At 38.0% G+C, this 13,113-nt stretch overlaps 1 protein-coding gene and 1 long non-coding RNA gene across 2 annotated transcripts in view; both read right to left on the bottom strand.

The window, feature by feature from the left end:
• LOC139124928 (probable ATP-dependent RNA helicase spindle-E) overlaps window positions 1-1,539 on the bottom strand; it is a 30,791-nt gene extending 29,252 nt beyond the window's left edge. Inside the window, exon 1 of the mRNA XM_070691043.1 lies at window positions 1,088-1,539. Within this exon, the coding sequence (XP_070547144.1) occupies window positions 1,088-1,356 (269 nt within the window). The 5' untranslated portion in view covers window positions 1,357-1,539. The remainder of the gene's footprint in view (window positions 1-1,087) is intronic.
• Window positions 1,540-6,731: 5,192 nt separating this feature from the next.
• Window positions 6,732-11,529, bottom strand: LOC139124464 (uncharacterized). Its single transcript, XR_011549921.1, has 3 exons — window positions 11,367-11,529; window positions 9,417-9,566; window positions 6,732-6,864 (listed from the first exon to the last, which is right to left on the bottom strand). It is a non-coding gene; the product is annotated as an uncharacterized lncRNA (long non-coding RNA).
• Window positions 11,530-13,113: the final 1,584 nt, after the last annotated feature.

Raw genomic sequence — 13,113 nt, 5'->3', positions numbered from 1 at the left:
TCGGACTTGTTTCTTTTACACACGCTTTCTATAGACTAGACAATTAAACTTGTCTATTTGCTGAGTTTTCTTATTTTTCTTTCCGGTGACCTTAAATTGGTTTCTTGCAAGCCCTTTACGCCCCTTTGACTTATACCAACACTTTGGAGTTCAAGCAGATGTAGCAGATAGTTTGCCAATCTATAATCACCTCTAAAATTTTGATTATTTGGATTCAAGCCGGGTTGAGCTGGATACACGAGTGAAGTGGACGATTATACTTGAATGGTATTGGTTGAATAGTTGATGCGAACAAAAATCAAATTAATGTTTTGAAGCCCTTTTTATCGCATTCAAGAACGATGAACAACAGTCAATCTAAATACCTGATTGATGACTTCAACGGAGATTGGCAAAATCGCAGTTACAATATGGCAAAATGGTATTTGCTAAACTTGTAAAGTAGTTCGCATGAGGTTCCATTTTGGAGCATTGCTTCTGATATCAAACGTCTGTAAAGTTTTAAATCGTCCACAGGGGCAGACAGTATACTTCCGAGATGGCGATCCTTACAGTCTACTCAATGCAATTTAGGTAGTATCTCACTGATGTATCCTGCAAACATCCGGCTCGATTCAGAATGCTCCAAATTTGAGAGGCGGTTACAAATTGAAAATTGCTTTCCAGATCTGAGGAGCCGTGGGGGGGGGGGGGGGGGGGGGATAAAAGGCGCGTTCCAGAAACATAGCCTAGGTCGGCAGGATGAAAGAGAAGTAAACTCTGCAAATAATTCACATGTCTACTCTTAAGACTGTACACTGTATTTGAAATAACACTTTCGTGGCAGAGACCTATACTAAGTGCCAGTTGATGTGGTGCATCCATGGTTGTGGATTTTTGCTTGCATGTTTTTCTTTCGTGGCGCGGTGACTTGTAAATTTGCGGTAAATCTGAGGATAGAAAACAAAGTTGTCATCAAAATTGCCTTACCTCAAATGAATCTGATGTTAAATTAGGATTAGTGAAAAGTCTGGGAAAAGAGCAACACTTCCACAAAATAAGAATTAATTCTTCCTCACGCCTGATATGCCTCTGACAGAAGCCTTACCCCTCTCCTGATCTTTCAGCATCGTCTAGTATGAACTGTGGAACCATCGTAGACTTTCCGCAACCTGTAGCGCCATGGATAAAGGTTACTCGGTTTCTGCTGATTCCGTTAAGAATTTCTGTCCTGTGTTGGCAGATTGGTAAGCTTCGATGTCCTGAATGACTCATCTTATTCAATAAGTGTGTGTTCTTCTCACTATATTGACCGTATTGCAATAATATATTAAAATTACTGGTCGATATAGAATCATTGTTCATAAAGTAACGCATTTTAATTTCGGGATCCTACAATAGAGCACTTTGTAAATGCCGTCAACGTTATCTCAGTAATGTGAAGAATAAATATTTGTCGGCAAACTTAGATTAATTTTCTACAAATGCCGCTTGCAAGAACGACAGGAATTGACTTAAAGACGACTGTCAGCGTTACAAGAAAAGACACATGAACGACTCAGTACAAGGAACTGCAAATACAACACTAACAAAATAGGTCCGCATTTCAAGCAGTCAGCTCTATTTATATTAGAGAAAAACCTGAAACCGCGTTGTTTATTCTAGAGAGAGACACAATAATATTGCGAAAAGGACATTAACATGCAAATAAACCAACAAAAACCAACAAACAAACCTTAGTGAAATAACATTTTGTCTATTTATATTTGCATCGGTCAGCTCTTTGAGCATTAGCAAGTCTCGCCCTCGGCACGTGACGTCATAGCACATTTGTCAAGCACACAATGGCAAATGTAATATTAAACTTTAAACCGACGTGGTACACATACATACACAGGACTGGTTGACGTGTGACGATTTCCGGTCCCAGCATACGACGCATAACAAAAAAATTACAATAAGCTTACTTTTTACAATAAGGTTATATTGCTCATTTCGGTGATCTTTCTTCTTTCTTGGCTCGGCTTGATTAATATCAGTGGTAATATGTTGAGATAAATACGTCTTTGTATATCAATATGATATGAAATCAGTTACTTTTTGCTGCTTTCGTTTCACACGGGGCTGGGTGTTAACTTGCATGTCAAAGTCAGTACATGATTAACTACATCGAAATTTATTTATACTCAGGACTATTTGTAATTACCGTGGTGCTTCGGTCACTCTTAGATTTAATGATTTTAGAAATTAAAAAAAAAAACAGACAAATCGAATAGGATACTCACCTGAAGTATGTCAGTCCGGGTCAGCTCCAAAATTGGAGCGCTATACCATAATATTTCCCCACTCTCATTAGCCAATCAGCGGCCAGCGCGCCATCAGTAAAATTGTATTTCCTGGCAACCTCCACATGCGTCCTTCGTTACGTACGCCATACTATACTGTGTCGAACTCCCGCGCCGTATTCTGTCATAATGTCGAACAGTTGTGTGGCCACTCTGTCAAAACACAATTTCAAAAGCGCGTACCAGTTTTATTCTGGCTAAGACAACCAAACCCCATATATCGCTGTGATTCCTAGACTCTGGCTTGAAGTCCTGCGAAATATAAATCGTGTACCTACACAGATCGTTCAGAATACCCCATTTGTATCGGTGATGGCAGCGATACAAATTCTACCGTATGGGGAACAGTTGTGTGGCCACTCTGTCAACACATTTTCAAAATCGCGTACCATTTTTAGTCTGCGTTGACAACTACAAAACAGGTATCGTTTTAAAGCTCTGACATTGCTCTTCTTCCTTGCAAAATGTTATACGCGTACCTACACAAATAACCTTTATAACAGTATTTCTAATAGAGATGACGAACATCCACAAAATGATTCTCAGTACTTGAGCGAAATCGATAAACTGGGGGTAGAAATGAATCGTCAATATTTCGAATTTTTGTTCACTAATCGGACTCCTTGTTGGACATGACCTTCTGCAGAACACGTGGATTATGTTGACTGTCGAAATTCGTCGAAATTCACAAGACAGGGGCTTAAAGCGGCCCAAAATGCCGATCTTCTTCGTTTCCTGCTTTAAAATCAAATGGCTTTGGGAACGGACTAGACTAGCATTTGCTATTTTCCGTTTCCGTTTACCCTTTATCACAGCACAACTCAGATGTACATTCATCATTGAATTGTAATATTATTATGATTAAGGGTAATAAAGATTATTATTATTATTATTATTATTATTATTATCACACTTGGTGGGTAATTTGTGACCCAGCGTGACCTGTACTTTATTAATGATGTAATCTGGTCGATGATTGGCTGAATGCCGGAATACATTATCATAATGATCTCCAATTTTGGAGCTGACCCGGACGCGGACTGTATATATAGAGACGAGAGGTCGCACAACAGTGGATATAAGACGTTCCTTTCAACCTACTGACCTTTGTATTGGGATATGGTACACGTTATTGATTTATTAATTCAGCAGTACGCCCCTGCTGCTGTCAATCGTGGTACAATGGACTGAAGGAGCCCATTCAATATCAGTTGCTGAAAACTTGCTCGTTGGCTGTCGCTACTAACCAAAATGCGCACCCTTTCACCAATCTCTCTGCACTCATATGTTTTGATTGTACCACGCAGGTGCAACAAACAGGTAAATTTCGTCAAGTTTACATAAATCGCCACAAAACATGTATCGAAGGCTGACATACTGATTGTACGTATTTTTGACTTTGACCTAAAATTTGGAGAGGAAATTTTGCAGAGCTGTTCGTTAAAACTGTCCTGCCACTGATACCCACTGCCCTTCAGTATATCCGAAAAGATTATGGCCCCGGCGCTCCCCACAGCAGTTCAAGCTCCCCACTGCCCTCTCCTCACCGCTGAAATTCCCCATTGCCCACTAGATGTACATATTTCCACATGTACATTTCATTTGTGCAACTATTAATCTACAACTACAACCTAATGTGTTCGTTCAGAGCATGGGTGCTGTATATATATATATATATATATATATATATATATATATATATATATATATATATATATATTATATATATCGAACTTTTCATGTCTTCCTTAACCATAGTCAAGTTCTACTTCATTCAAGTTCAAATGATAATTTTGAAAACTTATAAATAACGCAGAAATGTTTCTTTACGATTGGATCTGAATGCAGTTTAGCTGTATCCAAGTTATAACAGCCGTGGGAGTTTATTATATGTAAGTTCATAACCATGTTATAATGTATTTAATCTACAACACACACCCAGCGAGTCTATATCATGAGATTTTGACCAGTTCACGACATATATGCGTGAGTGACAGCCATGGCATGTATACATATGAAGTGCTTGAAATCATGTCTCGTGTTCTATAAGCTATTATACTTCAGGAACTCACTGTGGTGAGAAGTTAAAACCATTCCTTTGATATCAGACTTTTACACATGCCACCTCATACCTACCTATAATAAGGCCAAGAAAAATGATGCGGTGACGCAGGTTTTTTCCGATATTTTCCTTAAACCAACAAGAATGCGCAAAAAAACCACCAAAACATGAAAACAACATAGGAATGTACGCAGAGATAAATGCACAGCAGTGTTGCTTTAGTATTTTTGTATAGCAACAGTTCTGTGGTTTGACTTTTAGTGCAGCAATGCAGAGTTTTGACAGCTTAATATAACTGTGATATATGTGTACAGTTCTGAATGGAATGTTAGTGTCAGTTATTTTGTTTACAGTTCTGCTTTATACAGCACTGAGTTATGCACTATCGCCGCGTATTTTTGAGTTTATTTTTTATTTTATTTCCTCATGAGCAAAAATTAAGGTTAACGAGGCGGGTCTGAATTGACGCGTGATTAGAAACAAACTTTTTATTTTTCTTGGCCTAAGTAATCTTGCGTCTCCATCAGACCATGGTCTGCAATAATGTGTGAGCTGTCCTACCGTTTAACAGATAGAAAATGGTCCAAAATTGGAATATCGGTTTGTGCTGCAAGCTGCACATCCTGGACAACTTATCAAAGACACACTAAGGGATACTTATAATGTCGTAACATCAAGTATCATAAATACTTGCTCTGAAATTGCAAATTTATAGCTGGCAATGTCATAGCTCATATCCCTAAATGTGTGGGAAAGACTTATTTTCCCAAGCCAACTTATAATGGTCTTTTTATGCCCTAAACAATCCATAAATGAGAATGAAATAAACTCAGTTGCAACTTCTTGGGAAGAAAATAATTTTAACCATTCATATGAACCAACAGATGGACCATTGACTTTGGGTATTGGTGGTCAGATAAAATACTGCAGTGGCTTAGTTTTTTTCTTTATTCAGAAATATGTTTTTCCAGAAATGGCACAGCATAGGCTTATCATGTCATGTATGCACAAACCTGTTTAGTAGTCACACGAGGGTCCAAGAAAAAGTGGCCTTTCTTTAGAAGGTTGGTGTGGTATTGCTTTCAGTGTTATTTTGATAATCATGATACACGCATTTAATTTCTGAAAGAATCATTTTGCAGCAATAGGCTTAAAGAGAACAATTTCTTGCTTTCCATTCCTAGCATTTTTCGGCAGGTCATTCAATGTCAGATTTACTGACCAATTTACACATTTTTTTTGTTCCAAACTGGAGCAATTCCATGTAGCCACCGACCACACAAGAGAAGGGGCTGTTCTGAAGAGGGCTTTTAACATGTAAAATGCTATGGGACCATCACAAGGTGACCACTTCATAAAGTTGACCACTTAGACAGGTTTGGCTGTATATGAAAACCTAACAACATCACATAGATCTTTAACCGGTTCCATGATTCAGTGCGCACTATGCTAGAGTATAAAACGTGTATGTTACTCATAGAACTTTTTAGCAGTAGGTATACGCAAGGTATTTTACTCATAGAACACTATAGCAGGTTACAAGGTTACAGCTGACCTATATTTTTGTCGCCGAGAGATAGAATACGATATACACAGTGAATTAGGCCAAGAAAAATAAAGTTTGTTTTTCATTCTTGTGTGCGTCAATTCAGATCCGCAACATCAACCTTTTGTTCTGCTCATAACGAAATGAAATGAAAAAATAATAAATGCAAAATATGCAACGATAACACAGTGCTGTATAAAAAACTGCAAACAAAATATCTGACACTTATATTCCATTCATAACTGTACACATATGTCACTGTTATAACATTAAGCTTCCAAAACTCTGCAATGCTGCAATAAAAGTCAAACCGCAGAACTGTTGCTGTACAAAAATACTAAAGCAAAACTGCTGTGCACTTATCTCTGTGGGCATTCCTGTGTTGTTTTCATGTTTTTGCACGTTCTCGTTGGACGAAGAAAAAAATAACTGAGAGATAAAAACCCTGCGTCACCACGTCATTTTTGCAATATGTCAAGGATGAGAACCAACTTTTTCATTTTTCTTGGCCTTATTTGGCATTGCAACTTTGTGTCATTCTTGTTTAACAACCTGTTGTAAAATACAAATCAGTATGTTTTCATTGTTTTGAGTGTATATATGCAGTGTTTGCTAGGGCCACAGCAATGCATTGTGGGATAACCAGGAAAAGGTCTATGAAAGACAATAAATGCAAGAAACCAGTTTTCAAAAAAGAGTTTGTGTTTATTACACAGACAGGTCATTCATTAAATTAACACTTTCTGTAGAGTTATTAACAAAACTTGCAGGATATAACAAACTTGCAGAATAGAACTTGATCTTCAATCACACAGTGTGGGGGATCTTGTCTTCAACGTCTTCAGTGATGCTGAAACACTAGCTTCAGTAAAATCACCAATATTATTGTAGATCTGGGATAGTATCAACACAACACCAAGGTACCAGGACATCTGCAGGACAAGAAATATAGGATTTCATTAACCCTTTCACCACAATGGTTTGGTCCAAATCTATTGTTATCAGCAGTAACTGTGGATCTGCTTACAGGATATTAGGGTGAACAGGTAGGCCAGAGGTGTGGGAATTATTTCCTTCCACTACTGAAATGATTTGACAGTGTGACAAATTTACGAAGTTTGAATTTGTAGTGTATCAAAGACAGACCAGACTTACTCTCTGACACTACAATGTCAACAGGTTCTCCAACTCACATGAATGAGATTGTGATAAGGCATTATGAACCCTTTTTTTTCGTAAGGTTTGCTGAATAGTGAGAAACCAGACATGGTGAAAACAATATACAACACACTGCTCCTGAATAGCCCTGTTCAAAGTCACAGGTTTGTTACTAAATATAGCTGTATGTGCGTAACATCAAACAACGCTGCTTGAAATGTGGACAAATTTTATCAATGTTGCATGCGTGGCTATTTTTGCAGCTTGTACTCTGGGTCATGAATAGGGCTTTTAGTAATCCTTGTTACACTAGCAGTCGCCTACTAAGATGTGTTTTCATTGTTCTTGCATGAGTAATTTTCGAAGGTGTAATCTAAAAATGCAGACAAATATTTATTTTTGCATATTAATGAGAGAACTATGACCTAAAACTCTGAACAGCCCTATTGCTGTTCCAATTAATCTTTTGAGCTTTGTTTAGGGTCAATTTTGAATGATGTCACAGTGTCAGAGTTGAAGGGTCAAAGTTACTTTACACAACCACAATTAGAATTACAATTGCTGCCGACCCTTCGATACCTATTTCAATTTTACATGTAGGGCTGGCTTCTTTCCAACTTATACAACATATTACAAAAATATGTGCTACCGTAAAATTCCCAATTGAGGCCGCACCTCTAATTGAAGCCGCACCCTGACTTTGAAACATTGTCTTGCTCATTGTTTGCCCATTTGGGGTTTTTGAATTGTACCATAATAGAAGCCGCACCCCTTCTCTGAGCCCATCATGAAACAATGCATGCTGAAATTCACACCAGCTGGCTTGCAATGTGTCATTGACTTGTGCTAATGATTGACAGGTGTCTTTCTTACAGAAAAAATACACAATAAAAAGTTCCTTTTTAACACTTCTACCGTTGTGCATTTGTCAATGATAGTAACAAAAGTACAAACAATGCCCCATGTATCGGTACGTTTGTGTGTGTTTGAACACGGCCGAAGTTTTTGTCAGTGGTGTAAACACCGCCATAGTCAATACCTGATGCAACAATTTTGAAGCAACGGTGTTTGTGTACAAGTTAAAATAGTTGAGAGATTGAGATACCATGTTTCAAATACGTAGTTTTCATTCAATACCCACGTACCCTTACCGATGCCTGACGTACAACAACACCACCTGCATCATATTGCCATAATGACTGTACTGTGGCTGTTGAATGACCATGGTGAGTGCGTATAAGCTTGTACACGTTCCGTTTTTGATCATGAGAAAATAAAATTTGACCGCAAAGTAGTTCACAAAAACATGCCAGTAAAGTTACCAAAGGTCATTCACTTGCCTTTATTGCACTATTCGAGTACGAGCCACCGGTTCGGCAACACAAGACGGCTGTAAATCAAGGGGACCCATCTGCAGTGGACGCTTAATTTATGCTAATTTTATGCACGATTTTTTTTCAACACCATTTGATCTTCTATTGCTTTCAAAATCGACTTACACGTCCAAGAAATTGATTGTACAATCTCTGAATACAGAAGTGACATTTTTGTGAAATTTCAGCGTCCAAAAAACCCTTGAAACCCTTGAAACAAAGACATCATGCCTGCTGCTGATCAACATGGCCGACCTTAGTGAGACTATTCTATTTAGAGGACGGGGGTGACCAGGGTCAGAGAATCAAGAAAGTGCTGGAAAAACGTGTCATTTTCCTTATGATGCTGTCAAGGGAACTCCAGTTTCCCATTGTTTTAACATCTTTTAATAGTTTCCTTATTATCTAAAAGGAATTTTACCAAGTTTAACACACATCTCCTAACGTTTCTATATTGGAGTTACACTAGGGTAGGGACTTTTTATGCGGGTAATTTATTCACGCAGAATTCATTGGTAAAATTTGCATAACAATAGCGATTGCCCCTGCAATGCTTGGTGAGCATTGAGAAAAATATCGAAACACAGGAAATGTACGTAATTGAAGCCGCACCATGACTTCAGTGCGTGGTCCCAGGGGTCCCTCAAAAATGTTTCTAATACAAGCCGCGGCTTCAATTGGAATTTTACGGTAAGATTTAGCAGCAGCATAGCTAAAGCAGTTCCCAAACATCACTAACATTTTTGTTGTCCCACAACGTTAAAATCCTGACATATAGAGTAAAATAAATGTACACTACTTGAGATTATTGTTAGAATTTACAATTCAATAATTAACTGAAAAAGTTGAGGCCCTAAAAAGTTGCACAGATACAATGACAAATCAACTGTCAATGTAGGTTTCAGATAAATGTGATGTAAAGGAAAAGACAAGGTTCTACAACACAGACTTACCTATCTACAAAACAAAGCATACATTGCATATTTCTACTTCTTCAATAGCTGGTGACGGACCAATAAAAATGGAGCAGCAAAGCCTGAACCAAAGAAGAGTGTCATGACTCCCAGAAGTCTCCATCTGTTCTTAATTTGAAATGGTAGATTCTGAAAATGCAAATAAAATTCAGTTAATTGAATGACAGCAAGACTTATCAGATATCAGTGTCCCAAAAGGGCTCCAAATACATTGGTGCAAACTGCCCAGCCCATGTCTGTGTTACCAATGGAGCAGGTAGATTGCAATACAGATGTACACACTATACATGTTTAATACTGCATATATTTTGATATTTACGTGGATTGAGCATGCTAACTCATCCTACTATAGGCTATCTTGACTGGAATATTTTTTCACAATTTTTTAAAAATTTCAATAATTCACTGAAAATGTTGAAGTCCTAAAAGAGGAAAGATGGAGAGACATATAGCTACATCTGTAGCCCTGCATTAAACTTTGGTGAATAGTTGATAAAAGACTGAGAAGACAAAACACAGTAATATGGTACAATAATTCAAAAGAAGAACTGGCATGAAATGGTGGAGAGGATTATGACTGGGAAATCTACATCTGGATAAAAAATTATGTTGAACTGTATCACTGTGCAAATGCTTGGAAGCTGTTGTATACTGATGCAAAGATTGACAGAGTCAATGTTGGTAAAAATTTCGTATCCAGGGCTGTCACATGAACCCTGTGAGTACCAAATCTATGTACAGTTCTATTGAGTTGCAGTACAAGGCTGGACATCAACAGAGAAAATGTTGGGATCAAAGCATGCCATGCAATGTATGTCTGCAAATTTGAATAGTAATTACGCCATCAATCTTGGGTTTATCAAAAAGCTAACTTGCTTAAAATTATCTGCAATTGTTACAAAACTCACTAACTTCATGTTCTTCTGAGTGAGATTTTAACCTCAATTTTTGATTGGTAAGGTTAAATTTGTTTGACCACCAAAAATAGAGCATCTAATTTTACATTTACAATGATTTTGGTTTTGAGACTAAACTCCATTTTCATTTATTTGCTGAATCAACTCTGATCTGTCAATAACATGATATATTTTATGATGTCCTGCATGCAGAACATTGGGTTCTTATCAAAATTGAAAATTATATGGCTTGCGGAAACTGATGAGTAATCGCTAAACGCGCTTACTTTTAATGGCAAGTTTAAGTTTCAGTTTCACAACATGAAATGTTCATTACTGACGTGTTTATAAATATGTGGATGTTCATGCAGTATATAGACGACTATGATTCAGTAATGAAGCGTCAAGAACTTCTCTATCAAGAGCTTCTTAACAATAGGATTGCTTGATGAAAATATGGGTTAGTGAGTTCACATGTTGTGTAAAAGGATTTAGAAGACATGTACATGTATCATTAAGTGTGTAACAAGTGCCACTTTTAGGTACTAATAACTGTGGACGAAATGATTTTATTTTAGTGAAAATGTTGTGCGAAATAGCTGATCGAAACAAGAAGCAAAGAGGTAGAGGGCCTGATCTTGATGAAGCTCTGAAATGTTGGCTAAAAATAGTGAGGACCGGTTCTGATCACAATGACCTCCAGTGACCTTGTTAATAGGTCACATGCGTCGCAACACGTAGACTGTAATATTTTAGTCGAAACGTTTTAATGTTTTAAGAAGTCATATTTCAACGATCACAGGAATATTATGTTCGCTTTTTCGCTCGATTAAATGTGTGAGCGATATTGGTGTGAAAAGTGCAAAAAGCAAAGGCGGAAACGACCATAACTCACAACCGGCAAAGTTGTGAACCGGAGTATTTTATGTGCCGGTCAGCGTGAAAACGCTGGTCTAGTTTTTACGTCATTCTCTCCTGTTTAAACATCTTAAAATGCGACAAAAATTAAAGATAGTGGCAAAGAAGTACTCACACTGCCAGGGCCCTCAGGATAGCCTCCTAGGCGGCGCATTGAAGTTGAAAACTGGCGACGAGCTACGATCATTCTACCGAACGCCATTTTGGAAATTACGTAAAGTACCCGGATGTGATAAAACTCCATCCTAAAGCTGCATACAAGAGTATCTGCTATTGGTTGATATGACCGGCACTTAGCCAATCAGCGCTACCTTCCCCACACTGGCAGTTCAGTCGGCCAGAAACAGGCATGTCTTATACTGCTCATAACGAAAAAATAAAATAGTAGTTTATGAGTGATGAAAAAAAACATGATCCACAAATGTCTGGGAGAATATTGACATACTGCTTCCTTGATGTTTAACTTATTTAAAATCAGTTCTTCAAGTTCGTTGGAGAAAGACACTGGAAATAACAGCTTGTTGCAAGAGAAATCGTTCCTCTTGCCTATATTCACTGCAGTAAGGGAGCGTTCAGTTTTTACGGCTGGGGGGGGGGCGGCAAAATCTTGTCGCCGGTGTTCAAAAAATATAGACCCCCCTGCATTTTTCGTGAAAAAAAGATGACCCCCCCTTTGTCAGACGAAAAAAATTGATGACGGGCCCCCCCCCCCCCCCAATAAAACCCATACGTCAAATTTACCCGCATGGATTTGGATTTGAACTCCGGTACGCCGCGCACTTTATTCGTGTAGCAGAGATGCCAGTGCACAAACTTCTCAGCCACATCCATTGAAACGTCTGTTAATTAGGACGACTGTAAGGCAATTTTTAACTTCATTTCATAGACAACTCATGTCCATGGACATTGTATAAAGTGAACTTATTGGAGTGGTTCGCCAAAGGCAGTCCTCCGGTTAAGAGGGTCATGGGCCATTAGGGACTGGTCAGTTTCTTGAGCCTAGGGGGGCCGGTGGATTCATGGGGGGGGGGTCACCCTGTTTTTGACTTTGGTGATAGGGGGGGTCACCATGTTTTTGAAATGCCCAATAGGGGGGTCAGTGTGTTTTTGAATTTTGACACAGGCTCATCATTGCCTAAAATGCTAGTGTCAGCCACAAATAAATTTCATCATTCAGTTGTATTTTTCGGGCGGCGTAACTTATAATAATCAGTCATATTTTTCAGCACGCCCAACTTTAACATATCAAGCATACATACATCAGAGATATCTGTATGTTCAATATTTTTCAGCGTGCTCTTCAAGCTCATTACTTTAATATATCAGACATTTTTCAGCATGCCCTTCAGGTGCATGACTTTAATATACCAGGCATATATATCAGAGATATCAGGATGTTTCATATTTTTCGGCGCGCCCTTCGGGCGCCATACTTTAATAAATCAGAGATATCTTGATGTTTGCTAAGTGAAAGTGTACCATTATGAAATCTGCATTTCATATGAAAAGGATGACAAATTCTGTTCTCTCTATGAGAATGCAGTATGAGAAAGCAACATTGCACAAATATTTCACGATATATATATTTGATACAGTGACTTATTTTAGAGATAGAAAAATGACAAGATATCTTTCCTTCTCATTGATACAATTATAGAAAGATGCTTTTTTATGAACAAAATAACAGTTAAAAAAGGCAGTTTTTGTCATTATTAGCTGTGCTTTTATGGTTTCAATGTTACAAGAAAAGGTCCTCTCAGACACTGTACACATCAAATTTGGCTAAAAAAGCTCTCTATGGCTCCTCAGGAGATTTAATTGGATGGTTGGCAAGTCTTAACACCCATCAAAGTTTTTGATTC

The sequence above is a fragment of the Ptychodera flava genome (genome assembly GCF_041260155.1).
Source record: "Ptychodera flava strain L36383 chromosome 23 unlocalized genomic scaffold, AS_Pfla_20210202 Scaffold_24__1_contigs__length_23054250_pilon, whole genome shotgun sequence".
NCBI lineage: Eukaryota > Metazoa > Hemichordata > Enteropneusta > Ptychoderidae > Ptychodera > Ptychodera flava.
This window is presented reverse-complemented; position numbering and strand designations above follow the sequence as displayed.